Genomic DNA, 21874 nt, shown 5'->3' with positions numbered 1-21874 from the left:
TTGAAACGCCTCTGAAAATCGTAGTTTTTTAACACAATAAACAAATTTGTCTTCTATATCCATAGATAAAATGGGAAAAGGTACCTTAACACTTTTATTATGCTCACTTAGGAACTAGAAGGAAAGAGAGAAGAAAAGAAGGTCTGAAGCTAAAAATCTGACCTCACGTGAGATCGAGGTCAGATTTCAGCACAGACTTTTCAACCCCTTTTTCATTTTAAGTTGACATTCACTAATATTTTCTCCTTCCCAAATTAAGGAAGAAAGAGCCTAGAAGCGTGGATGTTGCAAAATAGCTTAAGAGAAAGTGCCTCCTCTAAGGGGGTATAATGTAATACTCTTTTCTTCGTGGTTAGTACTTTTGTTTCCTGTTTAAGAAGTCCTTCTCTATAGTGAGATCATATTTTCCTAGCTGATCTTCTAAAAGAAGATTTACACTTAGGGGGTCTTCCTACAATCACCCATAACCAACTGCACTCATCAATTTTTTTTGAGCAGCTTATCGTTTCCTCACTAACGTGAAAGTTCAACAAAAAATTAGATGCTATCCTTGGCTTTCTATCTGATTCCGTTGGTAAATGTGTTCATCTCTGTGCATTGCCACCCAGTATCAGGTCTTTTATCACTACATCAGGTTCTACCTCTCATCGAGAGCTTCTTGGGTTTGTTTTTGTCTTGTTTTGATTTGTTCTTACCATTTTGCTCTTTAAATAAATGCTAGGATTAGCTTCCAAATTCCAAAACTGACATTAGGATTTTGACGGGAATTACCGTGAATACCAATTTTAGAAGACCTGACATCTTTAATATTTCGTGCCCATGAATGTATTATATCTTTTCATTTAATGCCTTTAAATAAGGGTCTGATATCATTGGATTTCTTCTTGACCCATTATATTTACAGCAGCTATTATATGGTTCTATTACATATATTTAGTAATGGGCGAAAAAGTTTGTGGTTACATAGAAATTCAATGAATTCGTGTAAATTGAGAAGTAAACCTTGGCCAAAGACCAAAATACACTCTTTTCCGCATACTGCTTTTCCATGACAGTGACGATGTTCTCGTTTTGCATGTCTCAGTCATATCCTAAGAGCAGAGGCAGAATCAGTTCAGTTATAGAAAATAGCCCGTAATCCCGAATCCACTGTTCTTCTGGTTCCACGGTGAGGCCATAGGTATACTGTGTCACCTGTAGAGTTATGTGGCACCAAGACACCCTGAATAAAACAGTAAAGGAGAAGGAAAGAAACAGAGATTAGGTTAAATAGCCAACTACACACGTGAAATCTCACAGGAGGAAACCGGGTAGACAGCACAATTTTTTTTTCAGCTCGGTTATCTGAAAACCGTTTCACCAAGTGACCCATTCGGAAGAATTATTAAAACTTTATTTGTGTACTTATGAATGTTGTAGTAACCTAGATCAGTGTAGTTTAACTTGTACTTGAAGGTTTCTGAGACTAAGTCGACTGGCTTTCATTGTATCTTTTTTATGACGGCCTTTTAAAGAACACTCCAACGTTCTCTGTTCCAGGTGCCTGCCTGTCCCTCCTAAAAACAGAGGGTGTGGGAGGGAAAAAGGAAAACAAAACTTATACAAGATTGAGAAACAGAGGAATCCGAAAGCCCAAAGTCCTCAAGACTTCCCACATGTCTCTCTCATTCTCTTTTTTAAATTTTTTTAAATGTTTATTTTTTGGAGAGAGAGAGAAACAGAGCGCAAGCAGGGGAGGGGCAGAGAGAGAGGGAGGGAGACACAGAATCCAAAGCAGGCTCCAGGCTCTGAGCCGTCAGCACAGAGCCCGACGCGGGCCTCGAATCCACAAACCGTGAGATCATGACCCGAGCCAAAGTCGGATGCTTAACCAACTGAGCCACCCAGGTGCCCCCTTCCCATATGTCTCTTAAGCCAGTCTGTGAATCTAATTAAAATTGTTTTAACTTTATATCAGAAATGGCTCATTTTTTGTAAATCCATAAAATTTAACAGTGTGATCTCAGTCTCCGCTGGCAGACATATTCCTCCTTTGAGTACTAAAGCTTTTAAGAACAAAAAAACCGAAAATCCAATGAACGCAACAGAGAGAGCCCTGAGATGCAAGGATGGAAAGTGGGTGTTTTTTGAGCTGGTGATTAACCCTAAGAGCAGAGGGACTACCCCCTTTCTGCCTCTTTGTTCTTTGGCCAATGTGTTCTGGCAATGGCAGAAATTATGCCTATTTGTCACTCTTCGGTACCTATACATTATCCAGTTGAATGGGACTCCGATAACTTGCCAAACTCCTAGATGCCACTTTAACAGAGTCTCCCAGTAATTGGTAAGGCTGTGCTCATGAAGGATGTGGTGCCCCTGAAGACTGGTGAGTCCCAAACCATCTTCTCATTGCCTTACCCTTTTTCTAAAATGACCTGAATGCTGTGAGATAGAGGCACAAAGTATTCAGGAAGTTCATGGATAATCTTGCCAGCGACGGCATGAGAGAAGGTGAAACACACCAAATCTAGAGTAAGTGTCTGTGTCAGTGAAGTCCAATAGCTGCCTCATCCATGACAACATGGATCCAAGAAGAGCGGTCCCGGCATATGGGACACTTAGCAGTGCCAGGATCCAGGTCAACTCTGGCGAGCTAAGTCTATACCAAAGAGCTTGTGGGTAACCTCCAGCAGCATCACCCTGGCCATCTTGCTTGGGCAGTAGGAAGGGTGTTGAGAAAAATAAACTTTGTGACGTGCACATGGTGACTGTCATATGCCTGAGTACCGATACCCTCCTCGGAAGGACAGACCTGTTGGTTCGCATCCACAAGGGCCAACGTCATTCTTACACTCTGGGACCATTCTGAGTTCATCCATATCACTCATCCCCCAAACTTGTCCACAAACCTCCACTTTTGTCCCCTTCAAACCCTTGCCCAGCCAGACACACATGCATCGGTTTAGCTCGATATCTTAGATCATTTCTCTTTCCAGCAAAACTAACAATGAGCTGCCACTCTCCTCTCTTTTCTGTTGTCTTTCATGGGTACTTTTGAGCGGGACGTTGTTATTACTCGTTCTAATACTGCCCTTTTGACTGGTGTCAGCAGTGGTATTAGCTCAAATATGTTGAAGGCTTACTATATGCAAGACGTTGTTAACCTAGTAATTCACAAGGGGTGCCTGGGTGGCTCGGTTGGTTAAGCGTCCGACTTTGGCTCGGGTCATGATCTCACGGTTTGTGGGTTCGAGCCCCGCGTCGGGCTCTGTGCTGACGGCTCAGAGCCTGGAGCCTGCTGCAGATTCTGTGTCTCCATCTCTCGGCCTCTCCCCTGCTCATGCTCTGTGTCTCTCTGTCTCTCAATAATAAATAAACGGCAAAAAAAAAAAAAAAATTTTTTTTGAAGATATTAATTCATGAGAAGCACTACCAAATCCCCCTTTGGAAATGAGGAAGAAAGCGACAGAAATTAAAGTCATGTGTAAATGCAAATTTCAAGTGGCAGGGCCTAGTTTCAAACCTAGGTAGTGTTTCTCAATCAGGTATTGATAGGAAAAGTCCTCAAGCTATTGAAAAATAGCAAAAAGAGGGGCGCCTGGGTGGCGCAGTTGGTTAAGCGTCCGACTTCAGCCAGGTCACGATCTCGCGGTCCGGGAGTTCGAGCCCCGCGTCAGGCTCTGGGCTGATGGCTCGGAGCCTGGAGCCTGTTTCCGATTCTGTGTCTCCCTCTCTCTCTGCCCCTCCCCCGTTCATGCTCTGTCTCTCTCTGTCCCAAAAATAAATAAAAAACGTTGAAAAAAAAAAAAAAGAAAAATAGCAAAAAGCATAACTATGTTTCAGAAGTAGAAATGATTGGGGTGTGAGCTACTTGCTCTCAAAATTGTTTTCCTCCTTCAGCACTTGCTCAGGCCGAGCCTTGCGTGTATCACTTCCTCCTGACGATCAAGTACCGATGTATACGTCATAGTTTTGTCGATCTGATGGTGTACAAGTAATAGCAGAAGAACAAACAACGTGTTCTTCTGGTGTCCCGATGTCAAATAAATGGTATCGTTTCCACAGTGAGGGTGAAGCAATACATTTGCAAAGACTGGAGAAAATCCCAGTAATGTGCAAAACAAATGCTTCAGGTATGCCAAACAGTGTTCTTAAAATTCAAAAATTCCGTTCTAGACTTATGGGCAGAAGGCATAGGCCTTCATGGAATGCAGACTCTAAACAGGGTTGCATATCCAACATTTGGGGACAATATCAGGAAAAGTGGTTCTTTGAAATTAAAGCTTAGCATAAGTCGTTCAAATCAATAGTTTGGAAATATGGTTATTATGAACTGGGTATTTGCCATGTATCATTAAAACTTGAACATAAAATTGACAAACGTTATAATGGAATGAGCTTTAACATACCAAAGATAGAGTTGAAGAACAGATATCCGCATAGGGATCTAGATATAGGGTCATGCATCTTTCAATGGACTTTGTCAGCGTGTCTCTATTAACCCCCTGGGGAATGGGTGTCTTGATTTCCACAGCCGATGTAGAATAGCTTACAAAGAAATATGTGCACGGTAGAAACATGAAATATCATTTGATATAGTATAGCTTGAAAAAAGATTTCTTACAAACAGCCGGTTCATCTAACACAATGTTCAAGGCATCATTGTGGTTTATGATCTCTGGGGAAGATGGGCCAAATAGCCGTAAGTATTTGAGCAACAAATGTGTGTATTTTGGGATAAGATATAACACCATGTACAATGTACACTTTTGTAAATGACATACTGTATTTGAATCCAATTCTTCTGAAGCTGGTTAGAAGTAGGTTAAAGTGATAACAGTTTAGGGGAGCCTGAGCGGCTCCCTCAGTTAAGCGTCTGACTTTGGCTCCAGTCACGACTCAAGCCCCGCATCGGGCTCTGTGGTGACAGCTCGGAGCCTGGAACCTGCTTCGGATTCTGTGTCTCCCTCTCTCCCTGCCCCTCTCCCACTTGTGCTCAGTCTCTCTCAAAAATAAATAAACATAAATAAATAAATACATAAATACATATAAATACATAAATAAAGTGTAACAGTTTTTCAAGCAAAAGATTAAACTCTTGCCTTATTTATAAGGGGACCCCATCCAGGTGCAAATAACTCCACAGATGAAAATTTGATTTATTTTCCTGATTTGTGTATGGCTTAAGCAGTTTAATTTTGAGCAATAGGGTAAATTGGCTGGTTATCTTTTCAACTTTGTTGTTCCAAAAAAAAAACTTAGTTTTCACAAAGTTTCATCTGGGAATGGACTATTGCCTACGACTCATCCTCTGTCCCAATCCCTCTGCGTTTTCCACGAATTCGGGCTTTGTATTCTCATTTCTATATCCTATAGCACAAACAACAAGAACAAAAAGTATTTAGCTTGAACATTATCATCTGATTATTCAGATTAATGGAGAGGATCAGGGGGCTCATATGACAGAAAAAGTGACAAAAATTATGTTGTTTCCAGGTACTCGGTTATCAATAGTGTGGGGTGGAGATGAAGGAAAGAACTTTCTCTTTTCTTCCTTCTTTATTTTTCCTGTCTTGACTGCACATTTTCTGTGGGGAAACACACAGCAAACCACTTAGTAGCAATTCACTAACTATACTATACGGAGGCAGTTCCCAAATGCTGGACAAGGAAAGGGAATTTCGGAGAGCAGGCCAGATTGACGTGGGCACTGAACCAGGAGTAGGATTCGAGTCAACAAAGGAGAAGCCTATATTTGACATTGGATCTAACAAAACATTGTTTTAGACATTATCGCTGTGTTAAGTTTAGATCCGTTTTAGACAAATTGGGTAATTTATTTATATTAAATGCATTTAAAATTACTACCTAAACCCCAAACCAGCCGGACTGGAGGCTTCCAATTGCTTTACAGATCATGGCTGTTTAGCTAAGAGACACAAGATATTGAAGAATTATAATCTAGAGACACATTGTTGGCTGGCTGGTTCTTACTTGTGGCAACCTAACCGACGCGGAGCGTGCTTTTTCCTTACTGGTTCCCAACAATGTCAAACAGCAGCTTTAAGCGCCAACCAAAGGAACTTTAAAAGAAAAACTGATTCTCGTTTTACAAGAGTCTGGGATGGATGCTATCAAGCTTCTTTGCCTTCACCGAACCCCCAAATAGCCCTGTCTCATCATGGTAACATTTTCCATTATATGGGTATATGGCAGAAGGAAAGCGGCAGCCTAATTGGAAATACAGCATTGGTACTTCTCAGCCTGAAAACATCTTCTAGATTCCTCTCTCCAACGAAAATTCCAAGAGGAAATACTAAACCTCACTCCTGACAAGTTTAGAAAGCTTAAGAGGATGAAAACAGGATAGACAGCCGGAGAATATTTACTCTAGGTGCCGGAGTGTGCTGGGGGGGGGGGGGGGGGGTCTCAGATGCCAGAACCAATCAGGGCGCAGAGAGGAAGGGCGGCAAATTCAAACTGTAGGCGCAACCCCCGGAACCTGGGCACGAGTCCAGCTCTGTTCTCAAGGGGTGACTGGGGAGTATGTGAATTTGCTTCCAGCTTATTTTTTCTCTTCCATCGTTTAATTCTAAAGGTTATTCGAACTGGTGGCAGAGCCCTTTTGAAAGTAGCTAGCTCCTAAGTGAGGGACAAGCTCAGAGCCTTTGTTACTTTGCACAGGAGTCCCAGAGCTTGGCTGAGACCCAGTATTACTTTTGCCACTTAGTTACTGTAATAGGTAAAGCCAGAGATTGTTCAGACTAACTACTGTAATGAGTCACAGGATCAGCACAGAATAAGCAAGTGGCAGCTCTCTCTTTGAGAATATGGGTGGCTCTTAAAAGAGCCGTTAGGGTTCAGTTTGCAGCCAACTCACTGTTCACTTGGCGCTGGTGTACTTGGTGACGGCCTTGGTGCCCTCGGACACGGCGTGCTTGGCCAGCTCCCCGGGCAGCAGCAGGCGCACGGCCGTCTGGATCTCCCGGGACGTGATGGTCGAGCGCTTGTTGTAATGCGCCAGGCGCGACGCCTCGCCCGCGATGCGCTCGAAGATGTCGTTGACGAACGAGTTCATGATGCCCATGGCCTTGGACGAGATGCCGGTGTCGGGGTGCACCTGCTTCAGTACCTTGTACACGTAGATGGAATAGCTCTCCTTGCGGCTGCGCTTGCGCTTCTTGCCATCCTTCTTCTGTGCCTTGGTCACCGCCTTCTTGGAGCCCTTCTTCGGGGCCGGGGCGGATTTGGCTGGTTCAGGCATAAGTCAGAACAGCCCAAGACTCCTAAAGGAAAAAACGAAAGAGAAACTAGGAGAAGGGCGTAATGCGCCCCTTTTATATAGAACCACATATGCAAATAAGGCGTAAATTAGAGTGCTGTGTCTGATAGGTGGCCGCTCAGGGCAACGTCAGGAGTGAGTTCTGCCCAATCGGAATACAAGGATCCCAAAGTTGCATTTCCATTGGTTAATATGAAGCTGCAATGTTAACCAATGAAAACTTTTGTTTTTCAAGCCCAATAAGGGTTATAAAAACTGCTACCCCGGTCGGTTTCGTTTTGGCAGTTTATCGCAGTGTAGGTTTTCTGAGCCGCAATGTCTGGACGCGGAAAGCAAGGCGGCAAGGCTCGCGCCAAGGCCAAGACGCGCTCGTCGCGGGCCGGGCTGCAGTTCCCGGTGGGCCGCGTCCACCGCCTGCTCCGCAAGGGCAACTACGCCGAGCGGGTGGGGGCCGGCGCGCCGGTGTACCTGGCGGCCGTGCTCGAGTACCTGACGGCCGAGATCCTGGAGCTGGCGGGCAACGCGGCCCGCGACAACAAGAAGACGCGCATCATCCCGCGCCACCTGCAGCTGGCCATCCGCAACGACGAGGAGCTCAACAAGCTGCTGGGCCGCGTCACCATCGCGCAGGGCGGCGTCCTGCCCAACATCCAGGCCGTGCTGCTGCCCAAGAAGACCGAGAGCCACCACAAGGCTAAGAGCAAGTAGTGGTCTATATGATAGTTTATAGTAGCTCGAGTAAGTCGAGTCCAAACCCAAAGGCTCTTTTCAGGGCCACCTATCTTTTCTGGAAAAGAACTTAACATTTCTTTGACACTAAGGAAGGAAAGTGAGATGTAGGGAAATTGGGTCACTCACTCTTCACGAATCTCCGTCCTGGGTTGAAAGCAGGACACCGTAGATGAGACCCTAACGTGCAAAGCGGGGTAGATTTCAGCCCATGGCGGTGATTGGGGATAGACTTTTTCGATTTCTTCATTGTTTACGTAGCTTTTCGGGTAATGAAATTTGGCGCAAAAAAAGTTGCCCTCCCTGACTTGGGCGGACGGCGCAGCGAGCAGCCGGCAAGCCGCACCGCTACCGGCCCGGCACGGTGGCCCTGCGCGAGATCCGCCGCTACCAGAAGTCCACCGAGCTGCTGATCCGCAAGCTGCCGTTCCAGCGGCTGGTGCGCGAGATCGCGCAGGACTTCAAGACCGACCTGCGCTTCCAGAGCTCGGCCGTGATGGCGCTGCAGGAGGCGTGCGAGGCCTACCTGGTGGGGCTCTTCCAGGACACCAACCTGTGCGCCATCCGCGCCAAGCGCGTCACCGTCATGCCCAAAGGACATGCAGTTCGCCTACAGGCGAACGGAGAGCTTCAGGGCCCGATTGTCGTGCGCCATCCCAAGGCTGGCCTAAGTTTTGAGGCACTGCCCTCGCCAGCCCCCCTCCGTGTTGGCAAATGAATGAAATACTGGGATTACGCTGGTAGGTAGGACACCGTTCTGGAGCCCGAGAAATGTTTCTCCCGTTTGGGAGGAGCCTAAAATCGTCAGTGCCCTTGGTTGCTTCCGGGTAATTTCTGTCCCACTTTTAGTTAGTTCCCACAACTATTGCCATTGAAATGTAAAGTGTAGTTAATCGCACAGGCTGTTCCGCCTTACAGGCTTCAAGGTCCATGTAGAGTAAGGAAAATCCTATCAATAGAGGATTGTATGGTTTGACCAAGGAATGCTTCTGAATGGAGAGGTGGAGTGTGCTGTGGCTCCCGACGACCCAGGTCTCTCCGCCCAGCCGACCGGTTAGGTGTGGAAGGAGGTTGATTGACGTGACTTACTTTTGTTGCTGTTGTCACCAAATAAGGAAAACTCCCTCAGTGGTTTTGATTGCCCAGGGCACAATCTTGCCTCCTACTTTCTGTGCACTGGACCCCTGTCACGGATGTCATCTCAAAAACGGGGAGAAAAACGTTCTTCGCTTTTTTTCTTGAATGTCACGGACGACGTTGGCCGCCCGATGACACTTATGGAAATTCTGCTTAGGATAATATTTCAAGGGTATAAAATGCAAACATTGCAAAAAAAAATGTTTATTCCACTTCTTATCCAAATTTTAAAAAGTAATAAATTTGGTAGGAGGGGGGCCATAGGAGCATGCTAATTCCATGTTTGTCCTGCCATATGGATGGGTCACTCAGATCAACTTTATCGCCGCCAATAACCCTATTCTGGGAAAGACCCCCAATTCAGGTTGTTCTATGTAGTTAGTACCAAGAGTTTCTCTGAGCCCGTGGGGTCTTCACTGCCTTCAGCTCAGAATAATCTTCATGCCCAGTGGCGCATCTTGGAGCGGTCTGCCCTTGGCCCCCATGAGCCGAAGACAAAAGGTGAGGGGAAGTCAGTTATGGGAAGGTCACCAGGAGAACAAGAATGAAGTCCGTCAGGCAGATTTAAGTTGCTGCCTTCTCTCCGTTGATAAGGGTGGAATGCTGTCTACTGGTGTGGCCGGGTGAACTGGGGAGACCCTGAGCCCTAAGACCTCCACCAAGCCCAGATCAAAGATGTCACCGAAGACTCTTGGTCGCCTCACGAGAAAGAATTCAAGGGCAGACACAACACAGTAGATGAGAGGTACACTCGAGATGTGAGAGCTGGTGAGCTCAAGGGAGAGAGAGAGCACGTGTGAACCAGGGTTGAGGTTTCTATCAGTTATTGACAGTTGTTAACTAGGAGGAGGAATATTGATTACCTGGGGGCGGGGATTTCTTGGAAGCAGGGTTTTGGGCCTTTTCCTCACTTGCTGGGGGGCTTCCTGTCCTGGCGCCGCCATCTTGGGCCCCTCCAGTGTGCTGGGGCTTTCAGGGGAGTGTGGCCAGACAGGCCTCTGACCCACCCTGCAGCTGGGCACGGCCTCCTCCGCCCTGGCCTCCAGGCATCCTCTTAGAGCCTACCCAACTGCCTGCTGTGACACTGGAATTAACCTTTCCCCTTCCCGGTAGAAAGGGAAGGAGAGACATCTTGATAAATCTACTTCCTGTTTTTAGAGGTAGAAGGGAAAGACCAAGAGCTGTTCTGGTCTCTGCTTTATCTCAAATGCCTTCAGCTGAAAATAAACCTTACGCCAGAGTGGAATATTCTGGGGTGGCCTATTCTGCCACCTTTCAATACCTAATGCTAATATTTTGTTGGTATTTGTTAGTACAGAGTTAGGTCAGTATTAATAAAAAACCTGAGGAGCGCCTGGGTGGCTCAGCCGGTTAAGCATCTGACTCTGGCTCAGGTCATGATCATGATCTCACAGTTTGTGAGTTTGAGTCCCACGTCAGACCCTGCGCTGTCAGCTCAGAGCTTGGAGCCTGCTTCAGATTCGGGGTCTCCCTGTCTCTGCCCGTCTCCCACTCACGCTGTCTCTCCCTGTCTGAAAAAGAATAACAAAAAGGTTTTTTTTTAATTAAAAAAAACTTTAAATCTGCATTGTATTTCTAAGTAATACACAGAGAACGCGTCTAAAATTTTAAGGCAAACTAAAGCTGTCTCTTTACAATACTTCTCAGTGTTGTATCTTAACTCCATCACAGGATACTATGCCCCTCGGGTCTTTTGCCTAAATTAAGACACACACTGGAAAAAAGAGCTTAAGGAAAACGTGGGACGAACGTCAGTACGAGCAGGTGAGCAGTAAAGGTCAGGTCTTGGGGCCTCGCTGGTGACATTGTCACTTTCCTCCAGTACTGCACCACTTACCTGCTGAGTTTTCATCTGGTAAGGAATGAGAAGACCAAATTCTCTGTCAAAAATTTGGTTTAGATGAACCTTTATGGATTTGTCCCGAATATTTGGTCAAGTGCACAAAGACATATATATTCAAGGTGATTGCAACATTGTTTTCGTACCAAATTTCATCAAACCTAAAACACTCACTGTTGTAAGTTAAATAGCCCATTATGTGCCAATAACCTGTTAAAAAGCAAAATTCAACCAAGTAAATCTGAAGATCTAATTGGCTTCGTTAAATGAAGATTTGTGAATTGGGCAGCATCTGAGGAACTGTATAAAATGGAAAGTTTTTATAGGAAGAAGGGTGGGGCAAGAAAGTTATAAACAAAAGAAAAGAAAAGAAAAGATTGTTTCTGGCCGGAGCACCTTCCCTTAAGGGTAAAGTCAGGGGGTCTGATTATGCCGATTACCTCACCTTCCTTTGGAGGATGAACAGGCCCCTGAGACAGATTATACCTCTTTGGTGCTTATCAGAAATTAATTCATGTTAATTTTAGCCATTCTGACAGGTGCATTTGGGAAAGTATTCTAAGAAGATGATGCAAATACCCAAGGCAGTCACATACACGAAATGTTTAAGCAAGATCAAAAAAGGATAAGGAATTTAAAGATCAAGTCTAAGATCAAGAATGTTTAAGGACGATCAAGAGCAGAGGGGCCAAGGGGTGAAAGCGAGTTCACAGAGTGGTCAGAGGTCACAGGCAGAGGTCGCGGGCAGAGGTCAGATCACGCCAAGCTGAGTTGTATAAATCATCCGAAATTACCATTCGAAGCTTCGAACGTGGGAGTAGCACAACCCGACCTGCATTTTTTCCGGAAGTTCACTAACACAAGTGTATTGTGAATACAAAGTTCCGAAGTAAGGCTAGAGGTTGGGAAACCATTGCTGTCGTCTGCTCGAGAGATTTGGCCTAAAGGAAACAGGACAGAGTCATTAGGCATAGGCTGTATTTGGCAAGTGTAACTAACTGAGTCTGCTGCCGAGGTTCGTTATGCACATTAAAGTACGTGTCTTTTCCATTAAAATTGTCTTGTTAGGTACCAGTCTTCCTTCCTGGTACTTACAAACGAAGATTTCCTTTAAAAATGTAAATATCTCTCACAATAAAGTAACTTCTATTTTCAGACATTCTCCTGTATCTGCTGTTTCGCAAAAATAATCAGTTCAGAATAATCCTTACGAGAGAGAGGCACACTCAGCTACCCTTCAGCTGTGAAAGGTACAGGGAAAATACCTTGATTTGAATGAAGTTTATCTTGATCTATAAAAGTCAGTGAGTATGAGAAAACGGCCCAAATGGCATTATATTTTCATGAACTAATACACTGTAGGTTTATAGAAAAATAAATGCCTTCCGCTCTCACTTTCAGAAACTATAAAGAGCCTGACCAACTTTCCAGATCGCTGCCCACTGGCAACTTTAACAGGATGCGTTGCCAGGCAAAAATCCATGAAGTCAAAGAGGGAGGCTGCAGGTTGGTGGGAATTTGACCGATTCTTAAAGTAGACAAAGTAGGGTCTGTAAAATGTATTCCAATTAACTCATGTTGGAGAAATACAATTAAAAGCAAAAGGGGTGGGGTGCTGGGGGGCTCAGTCGGTTAAGCATTCTTGATTGCCACTCAGGTCATCATCTCATGGTTCTCACGTCTCTCTCAGCGCTGACAGCATGGAACCTGCTTGGGATTCTTGCTCTCTGTCTTTCTCTCTCTCCCTGACCCTATCTTCCGGCTCTCGCTTTCTAAATAAATAAACAAATACATGAATAAATAAATAAATTTAAAAAGAAGGAAAAGAAAACAATCTTTTTCATTGAACACACCTTAAGCCAGAATACTATGCTCATCATAGGTAATCTTCTAAAGAGACCGCAAAGGCACAGAGAAACCTCACTTTGTTAGTGAGATTTAGTAGCTAAGTGGGTACATCCCTTTACATTAGATAGGTTTTGCAGTGTGGACGCAGGTAACAGCTGAACTTGGGTCCCTTTCCTTCTCAAGAAGCTGGCAAGTAGAGGACTGTTTCCCCTGATGATTACCTTTCAAAGAGAGTAAGATCCTTGAGGAAAGTCCCTGAGGTAAGGGGCCAGCAAAAGACTTATTTAGCCATAAAAAGGCAAGAAATTCTGAAACAGAAAAAGGAAAATAGAAGGACCCTCAGGGAGAATTAAGCCTCTTATTTCCTATTTGCATTTGCCCTTGAACTAACCTATGCTATCCGTCCCTTTATAAAATATATAGAATATACCCCCCCTGGCTGAATGGGTTTTGTTTCTTCAAGTGTTGGGCAAGTGTTCTTTTATTGCCGCATAAACGCAGAAAAGAAATTTAAATATCTTAATGACATTTTAAAATTATGTGTATTTCTTTTATAAAATTTAAATGGAATACTTTGGAAATACTGTAATGCAACATTTGCTAAAAGTAATTCATTGATATAAAGGATAGCAATAAAATCATTGGATACCAAGGGGATTACATGCTAATGCTGAAAAAAGTGTTAAAATTTCGCAGAATTTAAGCAATAGTAAAGTTGTATATATATTTTTTTCAGCTAAGTATATTTTCATAAAGATTTTCATAGAAAGACCAAAGTGTACTTTTTTCCCCCTGCATTAGAGTTGTTACTTGTTCACCAATGACAAATTAATTGCTCGTATAATTAATGAGAGCTTTTAAAAAATTTTCAAATGATATATTATCTAGGGGAAAAAAAAAAAAACCTCTACTGAGATACACTTAAAGACCTAGATGGATGGAGAGATTCAGTATTTTTCAGGTTAGGAAAACACAGTATTTGCCATAATAAATGTATAGCGAAATGCTATTTTTCAATGTTACAAATATAACCTTCAGCACTGCCAGTGGACTAATCAGAGGAACAGTGAAAACTCGAGAAATAATTTTAAGTGAAATATTCAATATATGAGCAACTAATTCCCTCGAATCAGTGGGGAAAATACTATGTTCTACTGGTTAGCTAGCTGGTTAACTTTTTAAAAGTTAATTCTCTGTACAAGAAACCAAGTCCGGATTATTATAGTTAAGATTATCTTAATGGCTCTCTTCATTATGAGTAAGACGAAGTCGGAGCTGCTGTTGAAACTGAAAACTGCTACACCTTTGCTGGAAGAGAATTTAGCAATACACCTGCAAGATCTTAAAATTCTCTGTTTTACTAGCACATCTTGTTCAACATCTAGGAAGTTAGCATTTGCAGCATTATTCGCCCCGTATAACCTTACAAAATGCACAGTCTTACACACATAGTTAGCAAAGGCACGCATATTTGTAGAGACATAAACGGAGTATTTTCTTCCCTGTGCTCTTTAAAGTGTATCCTCTGCAGTGTTAAAGTTTCGTTGCTTAATGAGGATGGGGTACGGAACACGCTACACGAGAACGAGGGGAAATTGCCCGGGTCCTGGGTGTAAAGCGCTCCGAGAACAAAGGAGGCTCGGGTTTAGGTCCCTCCTCCAACCCAGGCGGACTTCCCGCCGCTGCCCTTCCGGTTCTCACTCCGGTCCGCAGAGGTTGCCTATAAAAGAGAGCTGCGCGCTCTGCCTGCAGTCTTCTGCTTGCTCTCAGACTTCGCGAAGATGTCAGGTCGCGGCAAAGGCGGGAAGGGTCTGGGCAAGGGGGGCGCCAAGCGCCACCGCAAGGTGCTGCGCGACAACATCCAGGGCATCACGAAGCCCGCCATCCGGCGGCTGGCCCGGCGCGGCGGCGTCAAGCGCATCTCCGGCCTCATCTACGAGGAGACCCGCGGGGTGCTCAAGGTGTTCCTGGAGAACGTGATCCGGGACGCCGTCACCTACACGGAGCACGCCAAGCGCAAGACGGTCACGGCCATGGACGTGGTGTACGCGCTCAAGCGCCAGGGCCGCACCCTCTACGGCTTCGGAGGCTAAAGTTTTTTAAAGGTTCCCGTCGCTTACCAAAAAGGCCCTTTTTAGGGCCCCCAAGTTTTCGTTAAAAGAGCTTTAGCGCTTGTCTATAAACGGGTCTCGGTAGAGCCGTTTTTAAATGCGGCTTAATGGTTATTTCTGCCCGGGGATTTAAACGTGGCCGGAGGATGGGAGTTGGGACCCAGCGGGACAGGACCTGGGCAGGCCCCCCGACCCCTTTTCACTGCGTGGTGGCATTGCACGGCATCTGGTTATTTTTGGATCATTAGCTTAGTCCAAAGATTTTGGGAAATCTGGAAGCGTCCGGCCTTAAGAGCCAGGCCCACGCTAACCTAACCTAACACCGATCTTTTAAATACATTCCTTCATGTCCGATCGTGAAGAGGCCAAGCAAAGTAATGTTCCCCTTAACAGGAAACTTGTTTGCAGAGAGCTCTAGAAGAGAATCTATCTGTCCTCTTGCACTGTAGACCACATTCATGATTTATCCATTCCTTTCTCTGTTGGAAATTTAAATTGCTGAGTTTCCCTCCATGACCTAGCACGGCAATGGGCATTGTACTCAGCTGTACGCCTTCTCTCCTTGCTTATCTAGGAGTGGGATTGCTCACCAAGATCTGTGCATATTCAACTTGACAAGAAATGCGCAGCTTGCTTCTCAAGGTTGTAGTTTGGGCTACATTCCCATATTCCACAAGTAGGAGAGTTCCTGCTACCCCCCCCCCCCCCCCCGCAAATCCTGCTAACCCCCCTCCCCCCCCCCCCCCCCCCCCCCCGCCGCAACATTTTGCTAACGGCAGACCAGATTTTTGCCTGTCCGCATTTGCTAAATTGTATCTCATGTATTTAAATTGCATTTCTCTGATCGTAATAAAATTGTTTACTTTCTTACAAGATTTTGGGCTATTTTGGAGTCAGGTCTAATAATGTTGAGTTCATACTCTTAGGAGTTCTTGCAAATGATGCCTGTTCGTACAGGAGTTATTTCCCTCGGTTCCTCAAAGAACTGCAGGCACAAGTGGACGAAATTTAGGCTGCTCATGGCATTATTGGGCTTGGAGATGGAAACTTTTTTGAAATTACTGGCAACTGATCGTCCTACTCTCTTAGTAAGCCATGATTGATGGCCCGAATGCCTAAAATTTGCAAGCCATTATGAAAGACAAAAGGTAGAGTGAAAGAGAAGAAATCCTGCCTATAATTTGTTTCAATTTGTGGTAAACACTTTCCGTGGACTCTCTCACGTAATCTTGGTCGGTTTTATTATTCTCATTTTAAAATGGCAAAATAAAGGCACTGCCAGCCAAGTCAAATAACCAAGTCACAAATATATTCTATAACACGAACCTATAATGTTTTTCACCATTCTTCTCTGCTTAGCGCGGCTAGAGAAGCCATCACCAAGAGTCGGCTGTAGTCCTAGTCCCATGATGAAGAAACGGCAGACGTGTATCAGGACAAGTACAGGGACAGCTCGTGACTATCCCCATCTGATCGTTATTCCGATCTCTTCTACAGTAGATCCGATTGTGGGCCTAAGAAAGTCACTTTTATCATCTCTATTCACACAGATTTCATGTTCTCCCTGGAGAGCACATAACTCACGAAGTTCAGATCAATGCTCTCATACAGATAGGCGAACAGATGCACAAACTTTAATTTACTCAAATCAGTAGAGGCACGAGATTCCAACGGTTACTTATATGCCCTTACCTGTCCCTTCTCTCTCTGGCAGTATGACAAACCAGTAAGCTAGCCACATTATTGCGAGCCCTTGTATTCCATTTCTTTACTCAGGAGAAAAGGTAAGCTTATCTTTGCCTTGCATACCTCTCCCCCAGGGTGGTCTGGCACTGTCCCGGCCCCAAATGCGCCGGAGAGGCCAACTTTTTTCCCCCAAGCTGGATGAGAGCGCTGCTCTACGAATCTAACGTCCCCTCCGGCACACAGTATCTTTCTAATTATATCGTACCGCCTAGGACATGCGATAACCGGAGGTAAAAGGCTGGCTTTGGAAGACCAGTGGGGACTGAACTTACCGATAAAAGATTAGAACGCCTAACGGAGAAAAGTCACAAGACAATAGGCTGTTAGGATCGACAGGAAGCCACTCTTGCTCACAACCAAAGGATCCACATTCGCGCTACAGCCAGGAATCATTTTTAGTTCACACAACACACGTATACAAACTTGTGTTACTCTCCCGTTAAGGGGCATACTAGGATGTTTGCTGCAAACCCGCAAGAGCCAACTCACAGCACATCCGGTTTCCTTCCTGCCAGAGGCGGTTACGGGCACAGTAAGCATTACTCACTGCAATGGAATCCTCATGGTTGCCTCAAAGAAACCGCCTGAACTCGAGCCTAGATTCTAAACATGTAGTTACAGCTCTGATATTGACAGGTTAGTGGCTCTTAAAAGAGCCTTTGGGTTAAATACTCTTACTTGGCAACTTTACTTCGCGCTGGTGTACTTGGTGACGGCCTTGGTGCCCTCGGACACGGCGTGCTTGGCCAGCTCCCCGGGCAGCAGCAGGCGCACGGCCGTCTGGATCTCCCGGGACGTGATGGTCGAGCGCTTGTTGTAGTGCGCCAGGCGCGACGCCTCGCCCGCGATGCGCTCGAAGATGTCGTTGACGAACGAGTTCATGATGCCCATGGCCTTGGACGAGATGCCGGTGTCGGGGTGCACCTGCTTCAGCACCTTGTACACGTACACCGAGTAGCTCTCCTTGCGGCTGCGCTTGCGCTTCTTGCCGTCCTTCTTCTGCGCCTTGGTCACCGCCTTCTTCGAGCCCTTCTTCGGGGCGGGAGCGGACTTGGCTGGCTCAGGCATGACCGAGAGAAAACCTGACGCGCTGAGAAGAGAAGTGAAAACTATACTGGGGGCAAAGCGCAACTTGTCCTTTTTATGTAGAAGCCCTTATGCAAATAAGGTGCAAGTTACAGTCCTGGGTCTGATTGGTGACTAGTCAACTTGACGTCAGCAGTTAGTTCTGCCCAATCGCAACGCGAGACTCCCAAAGCTTCATTCTCATTGGATGAAATAAAGCCACCAGCTTAGCCAATGCAAGGTCTTCTTTTTCGCGCTCAATAGGGTTATAAAAAGTGCCGGCCTGGTGTTGGCTGTATCAGGTACCCTCTGTGCATCTGGGGCCGTCATGTCAGGACGCGGGAAGCAGGGCGGCAAGGCTCGCGCCAAGGCCAAGACGCGCTCGTCGCGGGCCGGGCTGCAGTTCCCGGTGGGCCGCGTGCACCGCCTGCTCCGCAAGGGCAACTACGCCGAGCGGGTGGGGGCCGGCGCGCCGGTGTACCTGGCGGCCGTGCTGGAGTACCTGACGGCCGAGATCCTGGAGCTGGCGGGCAACGCGGCCCGCGACAACAAGAAGACGCGCATCATCCCGCGCCACCTGCAGCTGGCCATCCGCAACGACGAGGAGCTCAACAAGCTGCTGGGCCGCGTCACCATCGCGCAGGGCGGCGTCCTGCCCAACATCCAGGCCGTGCTGCTGCCCAAGAAGACCGAGAGCCACCACAAGGCCAAATAAGGAGTAAGGTTAGGGAAGTTGCCAAACAAAGGCTCTTTTCAGAGCCACTTAAGCCATCAAAGAGAAAGCTGGTGCACACTATCTGCTGTGTTTTTTGGTGACTGTTGTAAGGTCTCGTTAATCGTGGGAGACAAAGTGTCCTTTCTACGGGCGATAACTACATGTAGTCTGACCTACAGAAAGGACAAGCTGGAGATAAGGGGTAGCGGGTTTAGGACAGGCTTGTCTAGAAGTTTCAGATGGAGCCAGTCGGGCAAATTCCTGAACCCGTTTTGATTACGTTATCCGTTACCAGTTTTACGCGGCCAAAAGTGCGGGATGCAGTGACCACTTTTCCAGAAGAAATTTAGCTGTATGAATGTACTAGAAGAGTTCTGGAAAAGGACACTGATTCTTAGGTGCTCTAAATTCTCAGGTGATGGAATTCTTAGTGGTCTTCCCCTTTTAAGATTTCATTCCGAAGGTAGTTAGTCTGACTTACTGGTTGAAAGTACACAGAACTTACTGAATCCCACATTGGTAAATCCTTGGTCCTAATTCTTTGGAGCCCATGTGTTCATTTGATTCACTCTTCCAGCAGCTCAGGACCCAATAGCGGATGCAACCTAGAAAATCTGCCTCCGTGGAAATTACTCCAGTAAGAGAGACAAACAGAATCATACAATAGGTATCTTGTGCAGAAAATAGAGCAGCTACACAGCATAATGGGGACCCCTATTTTAGATCGAAGGTAAGTGTAGATAACTTCTTTAAAGGTGTATCTGATCAGAGACCTACGTTGATCTAAAAAAGAGATGAGCCAGGTAGATATTAGAGGAAGAGAATTACAAGTGGAGGGAACTGAACATGCAGAGGCCTTAAGACAGAACACGTGTGTGGCATTAGTTGGGAACAGCCAGCAGGCCCAGAAGACTACGGTGTTAAAGCAAGCGGGGGGAGCATAACGTAGGACTTTGGAGTATGTGGATTAATGTGGATGAGTCATCAAAAGCAGTAGCAATCCTGATCTCTGAGGTAATCAATTTGATAATACAAATCAAAGTTGTCAAAATCTGTGGACCCCAACCCACTTAAAAAAAAAAGAGAGATACCATAAAAGTATTAATTTGTCGTGTGGTCACAAACAGCGATGTTAAGAGCGCACAGTTGATAATTCAATACACACAGATTTGTTTGCTGCTGAATGGAAGGAAGAAATATTCCTCTGTCCAGATTTATTCGAGCCGGGCTAAGAACTCGATTGACCTGAGACGGATTAGGAGGAGGAAAAAAATGTTTTGTGACGTGCGCGGGGAGGCCCAATCATGAAATTGACACTTGAACAGACTGTAAAGCGGGCAGTTTTTATCCACTTGAGACAGACAAAACAAAAAACAAAAAAAAAACAAAAAGTGAGGATTTGACAGGGTAAAGAAAACAGATGTTTGGGAATCTTAATTCGTAAGAAATTTTAAGTAAAAGTTGGGCTGAGGTAGTCGATTGGTGAGAGACGTCACAAGGCTTGTTACTCTCAATTCACTTTCTCTGGTGATAAGTGGTCTTTTACTTTTCCGTCCTGGGAGGTGACCTTTCCTAAGGGAGTGACCTTTCCTAAGGGTCCCTGCTTCCCGGGGGACCGAAGATGGTGTGAGGTCCTCGCACCTGCTGCTTCCCAAGAAGCTCCCATTCAAAATAATCAATACGCCATAGAGGTCCATTTGGGGCGGCCTCCCGGGGCCCCCACACTGGTCCTGGTCTTGGCTCGCGGAAGCCCTACTGAATAAAGCAATAATAAAATGCCAGAGACCCAGGACAAAGATAATGGTGACAGAGCAACGCAGGTGAGGTTCTCCGGGAGCGGATGCCCAGGTGGAGTCTGGGTACAAGATGTTATTAAGGACCAACAGCTGTGACAGGAGGAAGAGGAACTAGGACCCGACAGAGGGTCAGACCGTGCCGCGGGCCAGACAAACGTGGGGGCACAGACCCCCGAGCCGCCCGTCAGCGATGTCCCGCACTGGGCAAAGATCCCCCCCGGCCCAGTCTGCATGGCCCCGCTTTGCTCTGTGCGGGCTGCAGGCTGCCCTGGACGAGGGCGCGGCCTTGAGCCGGGTCAGGTCCTGTCACTCGGGCAAACCCTGAAGTTGCTCGGCGGCTGTTGTAACCGCACTCGCTCTGCAGCTGGACAGCAAGGCTTCCCCGGAGGGGGTCTGCACCCCGCATTTGTATGTCTCTGACATACGTTAACATGCATGTAAACTCTGACGGTGAGTAATGTCTGTGGCGGTGTTTGTAAAACTTACTTTTTAACACATATGGCTGGTATCACCTCTTTACTTTCATTGGGGAATTCAAAAGGGATGTGGTTTCTTTTTAGAGAAATGAGAAAATCTACAGACTTTCTAAAAAAATCTTTACTAATGTTGTCTACTCCCGTAAGATTGTATTAGATGCTTGATTCATCTCAAAGGGAAAGTGATATAAAACAGTTATAAGGACTACAGGGTGGGGGGAGGCGGGGGGGGGGCAGGCACCTGGGGGGCTCAGTTGGTTGAGTGCTTGAGAATCTGACTCTTCGGCTCAGGTCACGATCTCATGGTTTGTGAGATCGAGCCCCATGTCAGGCTCTACACTGACAGCAGAAAGTCTGCTTGGAATTCTGTCTCTCTCTCTCTCTCTGCCCCTCCCTCCCTGTCTCTCTTAAAATTAAATAAATAAACTTAAAAAAAAAAAAAAAACAATTATAAGGACTACGGAGGATCTTCCACTGGCCCTCCCTCCTTCCTCCAGATCCAGCCAATCACCTCGCTCTCCCGGTACTGGGAAATAATCCAGCCTCACACCATGATGTGGAAGCTTCAGAATGAACAGTCGAGGCCCAAAGGGGAGGAGAGGGAGCCTTTCAAGAGAACATGGAAGGGAGATTCCATACAGACCACTCTGGGCTACAGATGAGGCGGATATTGTTCTAATTCCAACCCAGAAAAGAAATGCTATGGGCTGAGTGTTTGTATCTCACCCTCACCCCCTAGTTCTTAGGCTAAAACCCTAAACTCCAATGGGATGGTACCAGGAGGTGGGGCCTTTGGGAGGTGACTGGTTTCCCATGAGGTCATGAGGGTAGAATCCCCAGGATGGGATTACTGCTCTTATAAGAGCGAGAGGGGGGTGCCTGGGCACCTGGGTGGCTTGGTCGGTTAAGCGTCCGACTTCGGCTCAGGTCGTGATCTCACGGTCTGTGAGTTCGAGCCCCGCGTCGGGCTCTGTGCTGATGGCTCAGAGCCTGGAGCCTGTTTCAGATTCTGTGTCTCCCTCTCTTTCTGCTCCTCCCCTGTTCATGCTCTGTCTCTCTCTGTCTCAAAAATAAATAAACGGTAAAAAAAAAAAAAAAAAAAAGAGCGAGAGACTAGGATACCTGCCTC

General features: G+C 46.1%; 6 protein-coding genes across 7 annotated transcripts; 4 read left to right on the top strand and 2 right to left on the bottom strand.

The window, feature by feature from the left end:
- Window positions 1–1041: 1041 nt before the first annotated feature.
- LOC122490302 (histone H2B type 1-J) lies at window positions 1042–7274 on the bottom strand. 2 transcript variants are annotated; one of them, XM_043592912.1, is made up of 2 exons: window positions 6860–7274; window positions 1042–1232 (listed from the first exon to the last, which is right to left on the bottom strand). In XM_043592912.1, the coding sequence occupies exon 1, from the start codon at window positions 7241–7243 to the stop codon at window positions 6863–6865; it is 381 nt and encodes a 126-aa protein (XP_043448847.1). In that variant the 5' UTR covers window positions 7244–7274; the 3' UTR covers window positions 1042–1232; window positions 6860–6862. The 2 variants fall into 2 exon arrangements, with proteins under 2 accessions (XP_043448847.1, XP_043448848.1); XM_043592913.1 differs by having other exon boundaries at window positions 1152–1222.
- A 269-nt stretch (window positions 7275–7543) lies between these two features.
- LOC122490289 (histone H2A type 1-H-like) lies at window positions 7544–9382 on the top strand. Its single transcript, XM_043592897.1, has one exon. The coding sequence runs from the start codon at window positions 7577–7579 to the stop codon at window positions 7967–7969; it is 393 nt and encodes a 130-aa protein (XP_043448832.1). The 5' UTR covers window positions 7544–7576; the 3' UTR covers window positions 7970–9382.
- On the top strand, window positions 8298–9382 carry LOC122490321 (histone H3-5-like; the record flags this gene model as incomplete). The annotated part of the gene is made up of 1 exon (XM_043592936.1): window positions 8298–9382. A coding segment is annotated over one exon (411 nt), but the record flags the coding sequence as incomplete, so codon positions are not given.
- Window positions 9383–13999: 4617 nt separating this feature from the next.
- Window positions 14000–15662, top strand: LOC122490315 (histone H4). Its single transcript, XM_043592927.1, has one exon. It carries the CDS (start codon window positions 14618–14620, stop codon window positions 14927–14929), a length of 312 nt encoding a protein of 103 aa, XP_043448862.1. The 5' UTR covers window positions 14000–14617; the 3' UTR covers window positions 14930–15662.
- A 509-nt stretch (window positions 15663–16171) lies between these two features.
- Window positions 16172–17792, bottom strand: LOC122489147 (histone H2B type 1-K). The gene has a single exon (XM_043590661.1). It carries the CDS (start codon window positions 17759–17761, stop codon window positions 17381–17383), a length of 381 nt encoding a protein of 126 aa, XP_043446596.1. The 5' UTR covers window positions 17762–17792; the 3' UTR covers window positions 16172–17380.
- A 270-nt stretch (window positions 17793–18062) lies between these two features.
- LOC122489146 (histone H2A type 1-E-like) lies at window positions 18063–18554 on the top strand. Its single transcript, XM_043590660.1, has one exon. It carries the CDS (start codon window positions 18087–18089, stop codon window positions 18471–18473), a length of 387 nt encoding a protein of 128 aa, XP_043446595.1. The 5' UTR covers window positions 18063–18086; the 3' UTR covers window positions 18474–18554.
- The last annotated feature ends 3320 nt before the right edge of the window (window positions 18555–21874 follow it).

Source organism: Prionailurus bengalensis, chromosome B2 (genome assembly GCF_016509475.1).
Source record: "Prionailurus bengalensis isolate Pbe53 chromosome B2, Fcat_Pben_1.1_paternal_pri, whole genome shotgun sequence".
Lineage (NCBI taxonomy): Eukaryota > Metazoa > Chordata > Mammalia > Carnivora > Felidae > Prionailurus > Prionailurus bengalensis.
The sequence above is the reverse complement of the archived record's forward strand: the minus strand, read 5'-3'. Positions and strand labels throughout refer to the sequence as shown.

What these genes read in the sequence shown, in the direction of transcription:
- LOC122490302 (XM_043592912.1), bottom strand. Translation starts at nt 7,243, where the DNA reads ATGCCTGAACCAGCCAAATCCGCCCCGGCCCCGAAGAAGGGCTCCAAG.
- LOC122490289 (XM_043592897.1), top strand. Translation starts at nt 7,577, where the DNA reads ATGTCTGGACGCGGAAAGCAAGGCGGCAAGGCTCGCGCCAAGGCCAAG.
- LOC122490315 (XM_043592927.1), top strand. Translation starts at nt 14,618, where the DNA reads ATGTCAGGTCGCGGCAAAGGCGGGAAGGGTCTGGGCAAGGGGGGCGCC.
- LOC122489147 (XM_043590661.1), bottom strand. Translation starts at nt 17,761, where the DNA reads ATGCCTGAGCCAGCCAAGTCCGCTCCCGCCCCGAAGAAGGGCTCGAAG.
- LOC122489146 (XM_043590660.1), top strand. Translation starts at nt 18,087, where the DNA reads ATGTCAGGACGCGGGAAGCAGGGCGGCAAGGCTCGCGCCAAGGCCAAG.